Genomic DNA, 22,140 nt, shown 5'->3' with positions numbered 1-22,140 from the left:
ACTGCTTGCCAGCCTGGCCTGGGACTGACTCTTGCCAACACTATCATTTTAGACCCAAAGCATTCATTTTATGGAGCTACTTATGAAGGATGTTTCGTGAGTGAAAGGTTGATGTCAAGGACACCCCAGCACATGCATCTAGGACACGACCTCTGGAAATGCTGAATCTTTAAGTGTAAATTGCATTCAAGTGTTTTACAAGTCAAACTAAGTCATAGAATGGCTTAGGTAGGAAGGGACCTCAGAGATCATCTTCTCCAACCTCCTCACCACAGGCAGGGATGATTCTTACCTAGATTTAGCTGCTCAAAGCCTCACCCAGCCTGGCCTTGAACACACCCACAAAGGAGCCATCCACAACCTCCTTGGGCAACCTATTCCAGTTTCACCACCCTTTTACTGAAGGACTTCTTCCTGAGATCCAAGCTAAATCTACTTTCCCTCTGCTTAAAACTATTCCCCCTTGCCCTGTCACTAGACAACCCTATGAAAAGTCCCTCTGCAGCCTTCCTCTAGGTTTCCTTCAGGTATTGGAAGGCAGCTCTAAGGTCCCCCCCAGAGTCTTGTCTTTGCCTTTACCTTTATTTTCATCTTTGTCTTCTCCAGGCTGCACAACCCCAGCTCCCTCACCCTATCCTCATAGAAGAGATGTTTCAGCCCTTGGATCATCTTTGTGGCTCTTCTCTGGACTCGCTCCAACAGCTCTGTGTCCTTCTTATGATGGGGACACCAGAAGTGGATGTAGTATTCCATGTGGAGCCTCATAGGATCAGAGTAAAAGGGCAGAATCACCTCTCCTGACCTGCTGGCCACATTCCTCTGGTGCAGCCCAGGGTATGATTTGCTTTCTGGGCTGCATGAGCACACTGCCTGCTCATGGAGGACTTCTCATCAATCAGTACACCCAAGTCTTATTTTTCAGAGCTACTCTCAACCCAGTCTGCACCCAGCCTGCTTTGTGCCTGGGTTTCCCCCACCCAGATAAAGTCTTAGCAGAAGACATTAAATGTTAATAATGGCTGGACTTGATCTGTTCTTTCAAGATTTTATCTACCCAGGCTCACTAAAGATAAATGCAGAGGGCAAAATCAATGATTTACAAGGAAAGCATTTCTACTTGCATAGTTTGTAGCATACCTTGGCATAAACACAGCTGTCTGACAACCTCATAAAGGGACAGTATTTATCACATATAGGACACATGATGATATCTGTAGCTTGGCAGACTTCTTTACTGGAAAAATAGAAAAGATACAAATTAGTAGTTTGGTGCCCACCAATCAGTTTTAAAATGGATTGATAGGTATCACTCACATTCAGTTATTTATTGAACCAAGTTCTGTAACTGAAGCCAAGATGTTCATAACTGGATGTGGACAATTAGTATTTGTTGACTAAGACTTCTGAGCTTATAGTCATAACTACAGAGGGCAGCTCTTCAAGGCCAGACTAGCTGGATCTCTTTATAATTTCCAGCTTCTCCTTGAGTCAGAAGTGACCTTTGGTAGGAGGAGGGCGAGGATGATTGTAGAGGAAGTGAAGTTTGACTTCTTGTGACTTGTCTTAAATGTGCAAGAATGGAGAGGTGCAGCACCTAGCAGAATGTACAGAGGGTTCTTCATGTGAAGAATGCTCCTTTGTGGTGGAGCTTTGGGAAAGGCCTTGAAGAGAGCGGAAATTCCCCTGTGTCACTCTGTTACAACAGTAACGAAGAAGCCCTGCTTTTTCCCTGCTTCATGCTGAGCTGCTATCACCATTAGCAACTGGTGCTGGGCAAGAAACATTGACTCCCATGCCATATCAGGAGGACAAAACAAGACGATCTCCACACTGAGCACATGATGAGAATCAAGGCCAGTCTTTTCCTGAGCATTCATTCAACAGTTCAAAACAAAATAATTTCCACAATTCATGTGAAGATATTTTAAATTATTCACAATAACCCATAGCTGCAATTTCCCTTATAAAAGTGCTCACATTACCTGACTTGGCAGTGATTCAGAGTGGTGACTCCATACAGAAAGACAAACAATCCAATGAAGGCAGCTGGGAAGAGCATCCCTGTGTACCAGCCTAACCAGGCAAAGTAGAGCCCAATTTTCTCCCCAAAGTACCGTCTGTTTGAAAACACAACACAGCAATGTTACCAGCTAATTAGAATACATCTGTTCAATCTTGTTTGCTCATACAAAAAAAATATATTTCTATCACATCTGAAGAGCAGATCAGAGTTGGAATTTCCCAAAGAACATCCTGCCACTGGGCTTCTAAATCCACAGTGAGTAACCTGCCTCGTGAATGAGCTTAGAAAGGGAATCAAAAAATGTCTCTGACCACCGTTTACAGTGTGGTGAATGGAGACTTCAGAAAGGAAACACTGAGTTAATTTAAAAAAGATAGGTTTTTGTATTTGGAATATTGATGGCTTTCATGCCTCGAGGCTATGTAGCTGTACTTCCCAAATAACTGCAGTTTCATCTATAAAATCAGTACAAGGGGAAAAATTGGGCTCAAATTATTTCAAAGAAATTAATCAACCAGAGGTTATTCTCCAATCCAGTTTATTTTCACTTGATTATTTCTTTTCTTAGCTCAGTTCCTGAGAAACTCATCCCATGGCTCTACCACAAGTGGAAAGCAAAGTGCAAGTGAGGTCCAACAAATATCTTGACGTATCATCTTGCACCGATTCAAGTAGTCTGAATTAAACTTATTAGCTATATTGCTTAAAAACTGACAGCAAAGTGGTCAGGAAGCTCCTATTTGCTACATATTCATTAACATTTTTCTTCCTTCCAAATGCAACCAAACATTTTTTTATGTGGTAAAGAATATATCAAGAACACCCCCCCCCCCTCTCCCCTGCTGAATTCATCAGCAGAGGAGCAGGGTCATGCATTGTCCTGTGTTTCAGGGTCTTGTCCACAGTAGGCTGATGATGAGATGAGGATGCTTTGCAACTCAAGATGCAATTATCTTGATTAAATTGAAGATTTCAGGTGATTATTTGCAAGATTAGTTTTAAAGAATGAGGCAAGATCGTATTCTTGCACTTCAGAGACTTAAACTTGCATATGAACTGAATTTGAGAACGGCTGTTGATGAAACTCTTTCCTGATGTTAGCAACCAAACAGCTTCATCCTAGATGAAGACCCAAGCAGAGTTCAGTATGAGCAGAAAGAGGAATGGGCATGATGGGGAGGAACCCAAATCTCTGCAATGTAAGGAAAAGACATCTGAGGCCATTTGTGAGTCTGATTTTAAAAAGAAGTGCAGGATGGTGACATTACTTTGATACATATTGCTTTAAATATGGACAGACAGCCTCAGTCTCCCACCACATCCCTTTGCTTCACAGTATTCCACAGGCTGTACTGCTGCAGTCTGAATCAGGCTCAGGTTCCTATCTCACTTCTTCTGGCTCCATAGGCAGCATTTTTTTTTTCTGTAAGTCTGCTCAGATACCACTGGGTTGTGTGCTATAGAAACAAACTATGGCAGTTACAAGGTCTTTGGAGACCTTCCTACGTGCCACATTTATTCCAGCCCAGGACTGGGTTGAGCCTGGACTGTCATGACCCTCAGGAGACGAAGATGCTTTACAGACAGCTCTGCCCTCTTTGCCTTCAAGGTGCACCAGATATGAAGAACAAGCTTTTTATTTCTTCTCTGTCACTATATACACAACAGGAATTTCATATGCTTTCCACAGTGATGGCAGCTCTTTTATCTGCAGGCTGCCACTTGAGCCAGAACTCAGTAATGTACATGAAGAATTCCAGGGATTTTTTTTTCCAGGGTGCATCACTGTGCATTATTTATACCTAATTTTCACCTGCTACCAGGTGCCTGCTCATGGAAGATCTTTTGGGAAAATTTCCAGCACTGATATTTACATTTTTATTAACTTTGCTACCTTATCAACACCTAATTTTTCAGACTCCTATTAAGAACAGAAAACCACATTTTGTGTCTTTGATGGCTCTCTAAACTAAAAAGCAAAATCCTGTAAGCACCTAATTGAATAATCCATCTCTCCTATACTCACATATTCTGTACTGTTATAATAATAAAACAACAATTTCAGCTTCTCAATTTTATGCCAGCATGCATACTAGTCTCTAATATCACCTGTTTTATGATGAACTGTCTCTTCCCTCCCCCCCATTCCAGCACTGGAATTATCACTGACTTAACTGAACCAAGATTCCAATCTCAGGGTTTATCAATGAGGAACATTTCTGAAAAGTATTAAGCTACAAAGTCTGGTTTTGAGACCCATAAAATGTGATATTGGATTCTTCTGTTTTAACAGCCTTCATTATATTATCTTTTGCTTTCAGGATGCCTAGAAGGAAGTGATGGAGCTAGAATATAGACAGGTTTAGACTTAAGCCAATAACTGATTTATCTTCATTAATCCTTTTGCAGGTCAGAATAAAATCCTATACAGAAATTTTATACCACAGGGAAAAAAAGTTGTGAAGGAGCTAGAGTTTTCCAACAGGTGTTTGCTCTCATGTTACATCAGGAGAAATGGGGTGGGGAGGAAAGCTTGACAGAAGATTGAAAGGGAGTTATCAGCTTGCAACCAAATAATTTCATATAAACATGGTATAAAATGCAAGTTATTCAGGCATTACTTTTGCTTTTGGGCTCATCTACTTTGCTTTACAATCACTTTATAAATATAATTTTTACCTCCCTTTTTGTCCTGTAAATAACATGGGCAAGCAGCAGCAGAAGCTATTTGTGCACAAGTTAGAGGGAAGAAGCTATTCACAGAACTGTGAGGGAGGTGACCCAAAGCCCCCAGGAATCACTGCAACTGTTTCCTTTTATTTGCATGGTCCCTGAGCATGGAGACTAAATCCTGCTTCTTTCCAATTGCTACCAATTCTAAGGCTCTTAAATTACTCTTGTAAAATAACCAAGGATACTAAATTCCAGCAGGAGTGTAATTAAAATCATAGCACCACATCTGTTGATTAATGAGTGCCTTGGCAATCGTGCCAAGCCTGCACTTTCCTACTGCCATGTGTCTCAAAGCAGAGTGAAAGCAGAATCCTGCAGCTCCCCTCAGATGACTTTTCCTCATTTATTTCTACTGACTAATATCTCCATAACAGCCAGCTGATCAGATTAAATGAAATCTGGGAGGCATGAAATTGACAGCAGCAGAGATGGAAGGTCTCATTTTAACAGCTAAGGAAAAACTAAACCGGCACTGAGGTGTGCATGATTTCACTTCATATTGTGGCAACTTGACTTTAAGGTGGAAATAACCATACCTAAGTGAGATAATTATATTACCTACATCTAACTTACTACCCTTTTTAAAGGATATAGTAAAGGGGAATGACAGCTGGCAGCAGTAAGTTCTGGCCAGATGTCTGTGGAAGACTTTCCATCCATCCACTCCTCCTTTAGAATCATTAAGATTGCAAAAGACTTTTAAGATCATTGAGTCCAACTGTAACCCTAATGCCATGACTGCTAAACTATATCCTGAAGTGCCTCATGTTTCAATGCCTCACCACTCCCTCAGTAAAGAAATTTTCCTCATCTCCAATCTAAACCTCCCCTGGCACAACTTAAGCCCATTTCCTAATGCTTGTTATTTTGGAGAAGAGACCAGCTCTGACCTCACTACATCCTCCTTTCAGGTAGCTGTAGGGAGCAATAAGGTCTCCCCTCAGCCTTCTTTTCTCCAGACTAAACTACCCCAGTTCCCTCAGCCACTCCTCATATGACATATCTTTCAAGCCCCTCATCAGCCTCATTGCTCTTCTCTGGACACACTCCAGAACCTCAGTGTCCTACTTGTACACAATGCCTTTCCTATAGACTACATCCTTTAAACACACCCTACATAGCTTCTAGTATGGGGAAAAAAAAATAAAAGAGTTGCTCCTGCTGCAGAACTGGTACTTAAAAAGCTTCTGTTTAAAGTATGAACACTGAGATACTAAGAGTGAAAAGAACAACAGGTCTTGCTGTTGTCAGCTCTTCAAGGAAAAATCTCCAGCTCACTAGACACAGGAGCTGCTGAGAATGACAGTACATAGCAAAGATTTGGCAGGAACAATGGAAATAAGAGGGTTTTAGCATCTGTGAAGTGAGAAGAAAAAGACTTTCCTCACCTCTCCTCTGGTGAATTCATTGCACTCCAGGCAGCAAACGGCAGGCTGGGGCTGCAGCTTTGAACCCTGCTGAGCTTCATGAGTACTGAGACTCACTCATGCTCCTGTGAATGCTCAAGGACCCTCACAGCTTTCCCTGCCCTATTCCTCTTCACATAAACAACTACTCTGAACAACTACAGGACATCCATGACCCCAGCGAGGGAGTTTGATATTTTGATTGCTTTATTTTGTGGTGTGTTTGTAAAACAGCTGTGGAAAAATCTATGGGTGACACTGATGAAAAAGCTAAAGCATCTTACAAAACCTTAAACATCAAACCCAGGTTACTCAAGAAGGCTTCCACCAAGGTCTAGAGCTATCATTCTGATACCATTTACTCTCATAAATAAAACCCCACAACTTTCCAGGTGCCTTAGTGTTCACATTAATAAACCAAATTAAACCAAACCCAAGCTATCAGCTCAACAGCACTCTGACAAACAAGAAATATTGTGGGCAAATGATTGAAAAACATTCTAGAGAGAAGTTGTTTATACTGGAACACTGACATATTATTGCACACTGAGAAACTAAAAGTAAAACCCTTCAGTGTAACCATTGGCTTCCCCATAAATCAGCAATTTGCATAGTGTAATTTGACAAAAATTCTATAGTTCTGTCCAGGCCAGTGTAATAAAAAAGAAATAAGAAGCTTTCAGGTTTAAATTATAAGGTACAAATACATTGCTTTGTTTCCTAAAGCATTAAAAAAGTTTCATGTCTTGGTAAAATGTTTAAATTGCATTTCTCTGTAAACTTTTTTTTCTCCATAGAGCCTGAACACCTCATGTTTTATGAAGCTGATAGGTTTTATATGGCCTTGATCAATAATTCTATCTCTGGGGCCACCCTCTACAAATCTTTCATCTAGAAACAATGTTGAGAATCAATAAACCCAAAGGTTTCTGTCACTTATAGAACTTACAAAAGGGGAAATTAGCATGTTGGAGTATTTGCATGCTTTGTATGACCCTTCCCAGTGGCAAATGTGTCAATATCTTCAATGAACCCAGTACATCTTAAAACTTTGTTAATAGGCTCTGTAGCTTCACAGTCCTCTCCTCCAGTAGAAAAAACCTGTTAATACCCAATAATAGTTCTGCCAAAATGATCAGTAAAGGCTGTGACCCTCTCTAGATGCATACAAATTAAGTAATCCTCTATTAGCATGTGCAAGGCTATCTGAAAACATTATTTGAAACAGGCTATAAGAATTTAGAGTCACATCTCAGGTTTCTCAGTATTTCTTCTTTGCAGGCTGTTCCCAAGAGGAATGCAAATTCAGACTGTGGTGACATAGCTGGGCTGAATTTAGGGGAGATGGTACAATGAGACTTCCACCCCTCCATCACTTGTCCTGTTGAAAGCAGTCACTCAGACTGTGACCTCTGCTTCATGCCATTTATAAACATCATTAAAGTTCATCCAGGGCTCTTTCTGTGATTGCATTTTGGGGACAAAAGGGATCTAGTTTATGAGAGCCTGTTTTTCACCAAACCTCTGCTCCCAGGAGGAAGACGACCTCCTCCATGCAACTAAGACTACCCAGCCACCACACCTTGCTCTCCTCCTTTATATTTTTCCTCTTTAGTATTCTGCAAATCCTTCATGGGAAGTTATGATGTCAGGAAACTCTAAAAGGAAACTTCCTTCACTTTCAGTTCCACCTACAAGCTGCTCTATAGAGACTTTTCTGGATGCAGTGGCACCATGAATGAAATGGATTCCCATGACTTCAGGATCAAATTTGAAAAAACACATTAATTACCTGAGCTTTTCATTGCTTTGTCAGAAGAGGGATAACCTATGCTCAAAGCATTCCTAGTGTGACATATTAAAAGCAGGAAACTCTTACCTCACAAGATCCAGTGGCTGATACTTATACCACACTCCCCAGGAAGCCCAGCACTCGTAGAGCAGGTGTCTGTGGTTTTCTGCCCCATGGGTTTTTATTGAATTTTTACTTCTGTAACTTCCCTAAAATACAAATCTGGATATTAATGGATGACAGCAGCAAGAAGAAAGAATAAGGAATCTCTCTTGTTTAGTGGTATGGATAACACAATTTCATAGAATCATAGAATCAGTCAGGGTTGGAAGGGACCACAAGGATCATCCAGTTCCAACCCCCCTGCCATGGGCAGGGACACCTCACACTACAGCAGGCTGGCCAGAGCCTCATCCAGCCTGGCCTTAAACACCTCCAGGGATGGGGCCTCAACCACCTCCCTGGACAACCCATTCCAGGCTCTCACCACTCTCATGGTGAAGAACTTCTTCCTCACTTCCAGCCTGAATCTCCCCACTTCCAGCTTTATTCCATTACTCCCAGTCCTATCACTACCTGATATCCTAAAAAGTCCCTCTCCAGCTTTCTTGTAGGCCCCCTTCAGATATTTATGCAAACTCCATACTTGTGCTTGAAAAGCTAAAGATGACATTAAAAGGACAATTTCCTCTGACTTCAGTAAGCTTTGAGCTTATTCTTCCTTAAAAAAATATAATAAATGGTGTCCAAGTCAAAGTAAGAATCTCAAAGACAAAACCACAACATGATATTTTTTTTTCTCCTGGAAAAGATGCTGATTTATCAAATCTGAGCCCTTTCTATTGAACAGATCCAGAACAGCTCCTCTTATTCATCTCTGTTTGCTAATGATTACACAACTAAGAAATCACTTTGTGGGAAACATAAAAAAAAATTAAAATTTAAAAAGGAGAACAATACCTCATGAAGAGGAAATGCAGCTTCATAGGAGCCATTACTGAGCAATCGATTCAGACCTAAGAATCAAAAGTATCCAATTATTTATGAATGGCAAGACCAGAAAAAAACCTGCTAAGTATAAAGCAAAACACATTTTCACAATGAGCTGGATAAAAGAAGTTGGAATCTCATTGACAGTAAAGGACACATAGTAGAAAAATGCATCTTTTATAGATTTTGATAAACTAAGTCATAATGCAAGCAAAGACTTGCTCAAATATTAATCATAATTTACGTTTAATCATTTATCATGCTGGGTGTTTAAACATTCATTTGCCAAACCCATCCTTAGCATAACTTCAGTGAAATCAGGCAGCTCCCACCAGGACTGAAGTTTGACCCCATAAATTATGGTCTAAGGAAGCTATTTAGGCAAAAGGCTGTATCTGTTCAGAGATGAAGACTTCACAGCAGGTCTTTGCATTTTTGAACTGAAGGCCATTAAAGCAATTGAAAGTCTTTAATTTCCATGTAACAACATTGTAAGATATATTCAGTTTATGTCTTACAAAAACTGCTGGACTAAGAGAATGAGAACAAGACAGGCTGCAGTAACACAAGACTATGTACTTCATAGCTATAAAGACTACAGCACAAGAAAATACACTTTTAATTGAACAATTGTGCAACTTAGCACAAAAAAGTAATCATACACCCAGCTCAGGCAGGCTTTGTCTCTCTTCACTGACAGCTACCAGGGAAATAATGAATGATTCCTGAGATGTGGACACTTTTTGATTTGAAAGTCACTAAAATAAGACTGAAGAGCTATCAGGCAATGCAAAACTAAATACTGGCACTAATAGCCTGAAGGCATCTGAACTCCATTGATCAAGAAGCAAACAGTCCTGATTCACAGGGGAATGACAGAGAGGGAAGCACTAATTCACCACAAATAGCACTTTCAGTGATTGCATTAGTATCTGCTTAGCAATGTTTCTGGCAGAAAAGCAAAACCTCTACAGCAGATCCAGGTTTTGCTCTGCCCAGTGATCAATGCAAGGCTGTGTTGATGCTAAGTACAACACAAACAGATATGTGAGGGAGCTTGGGATCTTGTGGCAGGGGGAGACTGCAAGGGTTTGTGCTAGATGCAATGGCTGCATGCATGTGGAAAATTTCTAGGCATCAGCCTAAAACTACCACAATGCTGCCCTTCTCTAGACATGCTCCAGCATCTCAGTGTCTTTATTCTGTTGAGGGACCCTTGCTCTGTATGTATTTCTTCACTCTTTTTTCTTGCAGAGGTGATAAATCCCACATGGTGATGTATGTGGCTGTAAAAGCAGCCTGGTATTAGAGGGAAATAATCAGGTGTTCCAGGCAAAGCCCCTACAACAGCAGCAGGTGAGATGAAAACAGCTCAAAACTCAGGTGAGCCCAGGCAGACTGTTTTTTTAAGGCCTTAGCACTCACCTTTAAAAGAACATTGCTCAGCACTTACCAATTTTGTTCTTGCCTTCTTCGTATTTCACTCGCTGCAAAATATGGTGTACAATTCTACTTCTGGTAGCATTATTGAAGAAAGTATCTTTGTTGTGAATGATGAAGCTACATAAAAATACAAAGAGCATCTCAGGAATGTATAGCAGCACATTTACAGCAAATACTGAGTCCCACTGCACACTAAAAATCTACAGGATGTGAGCAAGTGCAAGGAAGATTAAAAGACACCAGATTAAGTGAGATGATTCACCAGATGAGATGATGTCAGCAACACTACTCATTCCCTAACACAGGATTACATAGAGAAGTGTGGAGAAAGATCAAAGATATTTAAGCATTCATTATGATAAGCATCACTTTTATATAATTCACTGCAAACTGCAAAATACTTGCACAAAATTTTGCAAAGGCATAAGATTTGTAAGTGCAGTTGTAGAAGTTTGCATTTGATTTCTGTTTCAGGCCTTCTTTAGCATGCTTGACCATTAAAGGTCAGATGGAAACTTCTACTTGGCAAACCACTCTCACTGAAAATATGCTGTAACTGGAAAATATGCTATACTTCTATGTTTTGTCCTAGAAGCTGAAAAAGAGCAGAAAATTAGCTTTCAAAAGCTACTTTTGAGGTTATGTATGAATGCAGGTTCAATAGTTTAGGCAGAATTGTAATGAGTCCAGGACATTTATCTTTTTTTTTTTTTTCTTTTAAAGCTACAAAATAAATTGTATTTATTAGATTGGTTGGCATACTATATTTGACATAGATTTCTTAATGCAAAGAAAACCAAGAAAACTCAAGAAAAACAAGACATTTTAGCATATCATCATAAATACTGGGAAAATGCAGACAATAAATATTATTTCAGCTTGTCAGTTAACCACTGCTAAAGAATTCCTGCAGCTTCTTGAGGTGTGCAGGGCTTCAGGATGGACTGTGAAAACAGACACTGGAATAAGCAGATAAGTAGGTGGGGGTTCTGATTAAACAGTCCTGTGTATATACTGAGGAAAGGAAATATTTAGTTATGTGCATTCATTTGTAAGCTTAACAATTGTGTTGTTACAGCTCTTTGAGAGGGAACAACCAGATGTGTCTGAAGCAGACACCTTACTTTCATAACTGCCATGAAGAACTCTGACTATGCCCTAGCTGAAGCAGCCCTAAACCAGAAGAGCTGCAGAGGTTCTGTTCTGCTCGTCCTTGTGCCAGTGAAAGGCATCTGAGAGCAGGAGTGGCAGAGGAGAGAGAGAGAGAACTCAGCATGGCTGGAGGAGGCTGGAGCAGGCTGGGAACATGTCCTTCGGTGTTTTCCAACATTATTCATGGAGACATGGATGCAGGAGCAATGCTAGAATTCACCAAAGGTGAAAGGGAGCGCTAAAATGAGTCCTCTGGATGTCCTGGACTATCCCTAACAATGTAACTGGTTTGGGATGGAATTTCATATGGTAAAGGTTAAAAATAACCCTCATCTATTATTTTAAATACAGAAAATCATAGGATTTTTTTTTTCCCCATGCACTCAGATAACTTCTGTGAAGTTGTCTGTACAGTAGCCCCATAAAGAGCAGCAGCACCATAACCAAAGGCGCAGGAGGCTCTGGCACAGGAAACAAAAATAGAGAGGCATGAGTGGGAGGCATTGAAAGGCTGAGAATGTCTCAAAGTAGTTGTAACTATGTGTTACAACATCCCAGTTAGAGGTTGGCATTAATGAGGACAATGCCAGGGAGATGCCAATTTAACTTAAAAACCACAGGACTTGCTCTTACACAGTGAAAATCGGTGTCGGTGTAGGTCTTATCCCTTTCTACTACCACCGTTCTCCCCCCATGCTTCAAGGGCATTTCTTCCTCCAAAAGTTTGGTGGGTAGTAAATCCATATTCAAGGAATAGCCATGAAGGCTATTTCATGGTCTACAGCATCCAATGGAGAACTCAGAAAAAGACTTTCTCAGTCTATGGAGAATCTCATCTTTAAAATTTCAGTTCACAGAGACCACAGCTGAAGACACTTCCAAACCAGGTGTAGATAAACATTCATCAGCTATTACTGAGCTCTACATTGCATAAGGCAGAGGCTTGCTAGAGAGGTTTTTAACCCTTGTTGCTTTCAAAAGGAACAGTTTCTTCAGCTGTTCTGTTTCTGCTGCCCTTGTTAGAATTTCAGCATGCAGAAGGGCCTGAATATTCATAAGAGCAACACAGTTTGTTTTCAGGCTCTGTAAGGGTTTAGGCTTTATTTAGGAGACAGATCATTGAAGGTCTTGATCACTTTGTCACCTCATTTTTAGGATGAAAAACAAGTAAGGATGAATGCACTATCATTTTTATTACCCATGAAGTTAATGTATAGGTAGCTAATAAAGCTACTGATTTGTACCACGACACAGTTGCAACCATTAGCTGGTTCCATAAGTCTTAGTTGTGTGCACTGTCCTCATTGAGAAATAAAATCCCAATGAAGATAATGGGAATGCTTCTGGCAGGAAAGGTTCCAGAGCTGATCCTTAATTAAAGTCCCTTTAAAAAAATGTCATTGTGGAAATATTGCTTGTGCACTCCTACTGTAAGCCACACAGAGAGTCAGTGAAGGTTAATTGCACTGAAATTATATTTGTAGCTATAATAGACTAATAGTCTAATAATAATTAGACTATGAACTGGAGATTACAAACTATCTTTCCAAGGATAGGAAAGCACAGCAAAGCTAACTGTTGTCTAAAGAAGGACCTTGAGTTATTGTGAATTCAACCAAGAGCAAGCTGCCAATGAATTCCTGTTTGTATATTCTCTCTGGTAATTTTTCAGGTTGTACAAAACTTTTAGGGCTAAATTTAACTCTTGAATCTTTGTCTAATATCACTTTGGAGAGACAAAAAAAAAAAAAGTTGTATTTTTCAGCTTATTTTGGAGAAGCAAAAGGCAGGAAAAATGTATTGAGATATAGAAGCTGCCAGCTGAACACTCATGATCTGGTCATAAAGTTAGAAAGGGAGGATGCCTGCATGCATGTGTTGATGTGCATCTCTGCTCCACAACAGTGGATGTCTGACACTCACCATACCAAAAGATTATCTTCCAAGCAAATGCCTACTGCTGGGAGCAGTTCAAGCTAAAAGCACAGTTGTTGGGTGAAGCAATAATCACCATATGAGAGGTGCATTCTTTTAAATAGGAAAAATGCCTAATTCTCTGTATTGCCAGGAAGACAGCTGGTGGAAGCTGGCTGTTGTTGGCTGAGGCAATAGTAGATTCTTACCTCATTTAACATCAGAGAAAGAAAATCATCATCTGTATAAACAGCAACAAGATGAGCCTATAGTATTCCAGTGAGAACATTGCCACATGTCTTTGTAGTGCATTTGTTTTAAATTTGATATATTATTATCACTTTCTGTTTGTTTTCAGTTTGTCTGGCTTCTAAGGCTGCAGTTAACATTTTTGTTTAACTAAAAGGAAATGTTTATTAATGTTTACAAGGGATTTTTTTTTGTGGCTAGGATAACTTTGGGATGAAGAATTGTATTGATGGCTTTGTTTCAGACTTGACACCTCACAGTATCAAAAGTGCTGACATGAAGTAGAGGGAGGGAAATGGGGGGAAACTTCTGAAGCTCTCATTCAGTTTCCTCTGGAACCTTCCCCTAAAATCACCCTGGAAATTGCTGAAGCTCTCATCCAGTTTCCTCTGGAACCTTCCCCCAAAAATCACCCTGGAAACTGCTGAAGCTCTGATCCAGTTTACTCTGGAACCTTCACCTAAAATCACCCTGCCAGTCAAATAATTTCTTAATTTAAACTGGTTCACTCAGGAATACTCATCTGAGGCAGAATGGTCTTTATGTGTTTTCCAGGGATGCCCTATTCCATTCAGATTGAAAAGCGATTAAAACTTCCAGACTCAGAGAGAATTCAAAAAGCCTGTTACAGGGTATTTCCAAGTTTGATTTCACAAAGAGGTGTTTGTAGGCAGAACTCTGATTCCCTGCTTATAAAAAGCCATTTTCAAATATAGAGTTGTTACACTGTGGATGTACTTAAACACAAGAATGGCCACCACCCTGGTTCAGAACAAGTAAGTGTCCATGCAGTCTTGTGCCTCACCTCTTGTGGTAGCAGCTCCCTGATTCGTCTATGATCACAGAATCAACAAGGTTGGAAAAGACCTCAAGGATCATCAAAGTCCAACCTGTCACCCAAGACCTCATGACCACTAAACCATGTCACCAGGTGCCATGTCTAATCCCCTCTTGAACACCTCCAGGGATGGTGACTCCACCACCTCCCTGGGCAGCACATTCCAATGGCCAACCACTCTCTCTGTGAAGAACTTTCTCCTCACCTCAAGCCTAAACTTCCCCTGGCACAGCTTGAGACTGTGTCCTCTTGTTCTGGTGCTGGTTGCCTGGGAGAAGAGACCAACCCCCTCCTGGCTACAACCTCCCTTCAGGTAGCTGTAGACAGCAATGAGGTCACCCCTGAGCCTCCTCTTCTCCAGGCTAAACACCCCCAGCTCCCTCAGCCTCTCCTCATAGGGCTTGTGCTCGAGGCCTCTCCCCTCCTTCTCTGGACACATTCATGATCTTGAGGTGAAGGAGCTCAGAGGGATGTGGGAATGGATATTGGTAGGGATGAGGTTTGTTAAGGCCAATCTGAGCATCAGAGAAAGCTTCAAATGCAACTCCACCCTGAGAGACATATACCTTGGAAATCTGGCAAAGATGCAGGGCAAGATCCTCATGCATCACAAGAGGACAGAGGACAAATGAGAACAGTTCCATCAGTCATTGGTGTGAAAGGACATTTTGAAAACTGCTCCAGATACTGTCCCAGGCATGCTAATTGTATAACTTTTTAGTCTAATCTTCACTGAAGCAACACATATTCAAAGTGGATTATTTAACCAGAGTTTATTGCCCTTAGAAGAAAAAAAAACAAGGGGTGGGGGTGGATGGGGAGGGATGGAAGTAGCTCCTGCTATAAAGTTTGAAATCTCTAAATGGCAATTAAAAGTATTTTCCAGCTAGTGTGGAGCTATCTAAGAAATTGAAGCTAATTACTATGTTACTATTCCCAACTGACTAACAGCTCACTACATAAAATAACTAAGATGTAGTAAAAAAAAAAAAGAGAACTTATCATTATTATGACTAATTATTATTATGTCTGATGGAAAACATTTTTCACATATTGTGAACTGTGCGTTCATGCAACTGATAATTTTCAGAAGAAATGCTTTGGCATAAATAAAGCCCTTCCCAAGCTGTGGCTGCAGAGATACTCTCAGAAGTCTATCTTGAAAATTATTATTTTGAATTCCACACAGTTCCAAAAAAATTGCTTGCCTCAGCCAGGCAGAGAATCTTTCCTCTGAGATCTTCTATTACTCAGGAAATAAGATGAGTTTTGGTCTTCTCTTGTACTGACAATTTTGTGATATAAAGTATGCATTAATCCCTTTAAGAGAAAACCTGAAGTTATGCAGCAAAAGTTAAAGGAACATCTTACAAATGGGATTCTTGCATTTTCTTCTTTGCCTGTTTTGGGGGAAGGGTAGGTGGTTAGCTGTGCCTCTTAAAATAAATTGAGTTTTCTTCTGAGAGCTAACCCTTCTCAACAGCTGTCCTTTTCCATTGGAATGAGAAAGAAAAATGCAAGAATAAAAAGATCACCAACAGAATCTAAAAATTTGCACAGGTTCACTCTATATTCATATTTCAAGAATATTAATTTCTATTAAAAAAAAAAAAAAGATCTTGCTGGTTTTAGTCTTAACTATTTTCCTCCCCAGAATCTGTATTGTAAATATTGTCAGTTATCTGCCTTTTCATGCTTTTGAAAGCAGCTGTCACAAATCATAGAATCATAGAATTGGTTTTGGTTGGAAAAGACCTCTAGGATCATCCAGCCCAACCATCAACCTAACACCACCATGACCATTAAATCATGTCCCCAAGTGCCATGTCCACATGTTTCTTGAACACCTCCAGGGACAGTGACTCCACCACCTCCCTGGACAGCACATTCCAATGCCTGACCACTTTTTCTGATAAAGAAATGTTCCTAATATCCAATCTAAACCTCCCCTTGAAGATGTTACAAAGATCATCTATATCAGACTGGAGAGCTGGATGTGAAAACTGTGGCTGGATTAAGAAAGATAAACTGCCTACTCTTTGATGAGTTGAAAATCCCTGAGGCCATGAAGAAAGAACTAAATAAGGAATTCCAGACCTAAACTGCAATCCTGCACTACTGGACAAACATGAAACATGGACAAGCTCTCATGACCATTTCATAGATTCATAGAATGGTTTAGGTTGGAAGGGACCTTGAAGATCATCCAGTATTAAGTGATGTTTTAGAAAATGAGAAGTACATAAAAGCAGGAAAGAGGAAGAATTCTGAAACTTCCATCCATGGTATGGGGCAAAACCTACAGTGAGGGCATGCAGATCTTCTCTGAAAATTCAGTATATGGAGTTTTGTGCTTCCAAGATGGTTGTATTTGTGAATGCCCACTAAGCAATTGTTCAGCATGTCTTAGATAAACGTTGCTGTATGACAGCACACTAATCCTAGAGAAGTTCAGCTGGCAAAGGCACATGTCTTGCTCTCCATAAATACTTGTACAACAGCCAGAAACACAGAATCATAGAATCAGTCAGGGTTGGAAGGGACCACAAGGATCATCTTGTTCCAACCCCCCTGCCATGGCCAGGGACACCTCACACTACAGCAGGCTGGCCACAGCCTCATCCAGCCTGGCTGCAAACACCTCCAGGGATGGGGCCTCAACCACCTCCCTGGGCAACCCATTCCAGGCTCTCACCACTCTCATGGGGAAGAACTTCTTCCTCATGTCCAGTCTGAATCTCCCCACTTCCAGCTTTATTCCATTCCCCCTAGTCCTATCACTACCTGATAGCCTAAAAAGTCTCTCCCCAGCTTTCTTGTAGCCCCCTCCTTCTTAGTGCAATTAAAAGACTGATTAAATGTTTTAGGCTCCTTTGGTTATTTCCTAGAAATTATTTTACTGCACTTCCCACTCATGTAATTTCTTCTTTCTTGCTTAGGATTCCAGATTTGCAAGCAAATGTTATTCTTCTACTATAAACTTGGAACTCAAAATCTGTACATAACATCAGATAAAAAGCAGACATGTCACACTAGTGACATTTTTCAGCTACCACTCTAACACAATGCACAAGGAGCGACAGCTCTGCAATTATTCCTTGTTCTCTGAGGACTTTGAGAACTCAAAGTGTTACTCACAGTTTTGATCCTCAGAAAATGGCCTTATGTTGGCTGAAAAGTCTGAGCACTGAGGTCACCCAGCTGAGCATTGATGTGGTACTGGGACCATGCTCTGCTTACCACTGAAATTCTTGGAACAATTAAAACACCTGCATGCATCTCACTAGAGGAATATGGAACAAGTAATTTTATATTGAACAAGTAATTTTATTTCAAAATTCTAGTGAAGCAGACTAAGACAGTCACAGCCAACAGGCAACAACAGCATGATAGGAACACAGGAACCCTCTCAGAGCCAGCACCTTTTGGGAGGAGGAAGGCAGCTTAGCCAGCATCTAATCAGTCTCCACACAGAAGCAAAAGAAGAGTACACAGCAAAACAGAAAATGTCAGGCCTGCAGGGAAGTAGAGCTTCAAAGTCTGCAGTGATGTAAGGGAAGTGCCAAACAACAGAGGGAACATTAATAAAATGAACACAGTGTTTAACAACTCCCTTTCTTACTGTTTACCAACACAACCACGAGCAAGGCAGAAGAATGAAAACGTTTTGGTTCATGTACACCAGTTCTCCTTCAGTCACAAAAATCCTTTCTTGAGTGCTGTAGTTTTAAGGGAAGTTACCACAGAATCATAGAATGCATTGGAATTGTAGGGACCTTTAAAGGCCATCTAGTCTAACCCCCCTGCAGTAGGCAGGAACATCCCCAACTAGACCAGATTGCTCAGAGTCCCATCAAGCCTGATCTTGAATGTCTCCAGAGATGGGGCTCCACCACCTCTCTGCACAACCTGTTCCAGTGTCTCACCACTATCATAGTAAAGAACTTCTTCCTAACATCCAGTTGAGATCTATCCCTCATTTCTCTTCCCTCATCTTGTCACTACAAGCCCTTGTAAAGAGTCCCTCCTCAGCTTTCTCACAGATCCCCTTCAGGTACTGGAAGGTCTTCCTGGAGCCTTCCTTTATCCAGGCTGGACAACCCCAACTCTCCCAGCCTAACTTTGTAGAAGTGTTCCAGCCCTCTAATCATTTTTGTGGCCCTTCTCTGGACCTGTTCCATCACATTCAGGCCTTTTTATGTTGAGGGTCCCAGGCAAAATTACTATTAAACCCCCCCACATTGTGGATGTCCCAATTTCTTCTTTTTTTTTTAAATCACTGGTCTATTCCCAAATTAATTTGTACCTATTCTTCCTCTTGCATGGCACAACCACAGACCCATCTCCTTGCTCAGATACTCTGTAGTCTGAACCTGATAACTATTTAGGGCTGAGACAGTCATTAGAGAGAACCCTGACTGGTGATTGGTGCTAGGACCAGCCATCTACTGACATATCCCTGGAGATTTGCACCTGGGTTTGGTTTTCTGCTGTATTTGGAAAGATGCTACTGATGGCAGAGAAGGTCTGTTTTATTCAATCTAATTACAGCTGATAAATCCAATCCCTGAAAAATTGTTTGTTTGTATCAAGTTGGCTTCTCCCTGATTATAACCTCAGATATTTGCACTTTGAGCTGCCTGTAATTCTGTGTCTTCTGTTTCTACTCTGGCCACTGCTGCTTATTCTTTGTGATTTTGTTCTCAGTTTCCTTGTTTCCCTTATCAGAAATATCCTAACTCCCCATAAGACATTCTCTTTGTCCAAAATTTGACAGTCCTGAAATTCAGCATTTGATGTGAACATCATGTGGAGCTTTTTCTGCTGTGCATTTTGCAAGTCAATAAAGGCTTCAAATATTCAGCTGATTTCTCTAGTCACATTAGTGCCATTGGTATGCTTGGACAGCAGTCACTAGCAGGTTCTAACAGTGGCATTTTGGAAGCAGTTTTGCTTAAATAAAAGTAAAAACCAGAGAAATACAAACAAAATTAAATCCTCTTCTTTCTTTAGAGTTCTGTTTGTTCTAGTTGTAACAAGAAATAAAATGCAGCGTCAGTTTCTTTTCACCATCACTGTTGGAATGACTGATTTTGATTAGGGAGTTTTAATCACATCTTTAACAAAGTGCAATTCTGACCTGCAAGAGAATTAGCCATTTGACCACTTTAGGGGTGTAATTGAAATTCCACTGAATTCAAAGGAAATTTTTTTCATTGATTTCCTTTAGCTTTGAGCTGGACCTTTAATTATTAGGAACATAGACAAACTTTATACTCTGTCAGAACTCCCTTTTTGTGACAAAGAACTAATTTGAAAGCACTAGACTTCAGGACATGAACTAAGAAATCAATTTTGTCCAAGATCAATCCAGAAGAAAAAAAGTTTTCATCTTGAAATTAAGATATAATAAAATACTCACTGATGGATTCTTTGTTGGCTGAATGGAGCAGTATAGCAGTCATTCTCCTCCAGATCTGGTAGTGTCTCCTTGTCCAGTTTCATTGGCTTTCTAGGCAACCATCCTCGAAACCTGCTTATTTGTTTCTCGATCCTGCAGCACATGGAAAGCGTGAGCACTTGAGACAGTGGTTTTTTCATTGTACTACAGAGCACTTACAAAGAACACATGCTGGCAAACTAGGCCACTTCATGTTCAGAACTAGAAAAGATGCACTGGGTTTTGACTTTTTTCAAGGTAGACCAGATTATACATGCTGAACTTAATTCATCCTAACCAGCTTTCGGCAGAGGAGCATCTTATTTTGCCTCAGCAGAAAAGCAATGCTGATGGTACATGCCACTGCAAATCTTACTGAGCCCAGCAAGCTTTTGGCAACTCTCTAAAGCTTTATTTTGTAGCTTTTCAGTCAGTTTAATTTTCAACGCTTAATTACCACATTAGAATTTGGATTCATAAATGTGAGAACAGCAAAGACTGAGAGAGAGCTTTGGCAGCTAGATCCCAGCAGTCCCTGCACTCCATGTAGGTTCTTACCTCACAATTAATGCTATATAAAAAAAAAAGGTGTTACTTTATTTGGTTGAATTTGTAGTCTCTTGCAAGGCTACAATGGCCATGAAACCACAATGCTCAGTGTCTAGATTTAGAGGTGATTGCTACACAGATTCTTATGTTTAGAAAGTGGAAGTAAACTAAGATCAAGCTAGAAAAGGGGCAGATCTAACTGGAAATGCACTCATGCAAAGATGCACAAGGAAATTAAAGGAAAGGGAAGCATCAGAGCTAAATCTAAACCAAATTCAAGTCTGAATTTGTGTTATAATGAAAAACACATAAGAAAGATGAGATATGTCTGGCACAACGAGCCCTACTCTCTCAGAAGCTCCCAACACCATCAGGTATTAACCAGTGACCCTTGGCAGCAGAAATCATAGACCACAAATTATGGACTATGCACATGCTTCAGTCACTGGATGAATCTGTCCAAGGAGTGGAGATAAAGGGCATGAATTAACATTCTTTGAACTTCAAATCCAGTTCTGGATGAAGCTCAAGAACTGGGAACATAGCTGTTTGTTTCATTTTGACAGAAGTCAGTGCAGTAACTCTGTGGCCACCAAATTTCTGTAAGCTCTCCATAGTCACTTTGAGGAAGGGCAATCCATACCCAAGCAGCTGAGTGTGTGGGAAAGTGACAAAAAATTATTTCATGCTTTCATTTTAAACACATGTAATATTTCCTGGAATATTCAACTTTCTCCCATCAAGTATTTTTATCTTGGATAAGAAAGCTAATGCCAATTTTCAGACCCAGGCACATTTCATTCTGCCTGTTTCAGTGTGTATCTGAACATAATATAAGCCTTACACTAAATTTACCATAAACTCTTCATGGGCAGTATTTGCACTGTCCCAGCAGTTCAGAACACAGGAGGAGTTTACAAACATTTGTGCCTGAGTGCAAGAAAGATGTCAGACCCCAGGGTTGCAAAGGGTTGCCTGATCAATTACAACCCTCCAGCTGCAGCATTCAGGCTTAGAGCCTTGAAATAGGTTTGATAAGGAAAAAATAAGTTCTCTGCAGGGAAATTCCCTGTCCCTTGGCTTCCAGTTTTTCCTCTGTAAAGGCCACAATCTCTGCATTACTGTGTATTCAGCAGGCTTAGTGATTCCTTAAGGAAAAAGGAAGAAGAATCAGGCAGAAAGGTCTAAATATCCCATTCCATGTTTATTTTTAAACTAAAATCAGTGTTGAATTCTCTGAGCTATTAACACCCTTGCTAATCTGCAATCCTTTCCCATTCATCCTGGAAGTCAAGGTGCACATTTGAGATATGCCTGCTGCAGGTTTATCACACCACACACGCATGCACGCAGGCACTGAGTGCTTCCCCCACTTAAGAGCAATGCATTATTCATGTTGGTTTCTCACTGTCTGTACCCAGAATTTGACTGGTTTGCCATTCCCAAGCTAGCAAAGGGTTCTGAGAAAGTTCCAACCCTATCTGGAAGGCCCAGAACACAGAGCACATCCATCCATAGGCAAAACACTCCCTAGCTATCTCCTTGGAAGAGCAAAAGGACAAATGTCTTTAGAAGAATTGTGTAAGTCTCTTAGCCTGTGCTGACTAGGTA

At 40.6% G+C, this 22,140-nt stretch overlaps 1 protein-coding gene across 2 annotated transcripts in view; it reads right to left on the bottom strand.

Moving 5' to 3' along the window:
* ANO4 (anoctamin 4) overlaps positions 1-22,140 on the bottom strand; it is a 105,371-nt gene that overhangs the window by 36,020 nt on the left and 47,211 nt on the right. For both annotated transcript variants that reach the window (XM_054386471.1, XM_054386472.1), the window contains 6 exons: positions 19,963-20,094; positions 10,398-10,504; positions 8,915-8,970; positions 8,042-8,163; positions 1,983-2,117; positions 1,138-1,234 (listed from right to left, as the gene is read on the bottom strand). In XM_054386471.1, coding sequence (XP_054242446.1) covers positions 1,138-1,234; positions 1,983-2,117; positions 8,042-8,163; positions 8,915-8,970; positions 10,398-10,504; positions 19,963-20,094 — 649 coding nt within the window. The remainder of the gene's footprint in view (positions 1-1,137; positions 1,235-1,982; positions 2,118-8,041; positions 8,164-8,914; positions 8,971-10,397; positions 10,505-19,962; positions 20,095-22,140) is intronic.

Source organism: Indicator indicator, chromosome 14 (assembly GCF_027791375.1).
Source record: "Indicator indicator isolate 239-I01 chromosome 14, UM_Iind_1.1, whole genome shotgun sequence".
Classification (NCBI taxonomy): Eukaryota; Metazoa; Chordata; class Aves; order Piciformes; family Indicatoridae; genus Indicator; species Indicator indicator.
Note: the sequence above shows the minus strand (reverse complement) of the source record. Positions and strands in the feature narration are given on the sequence as shown.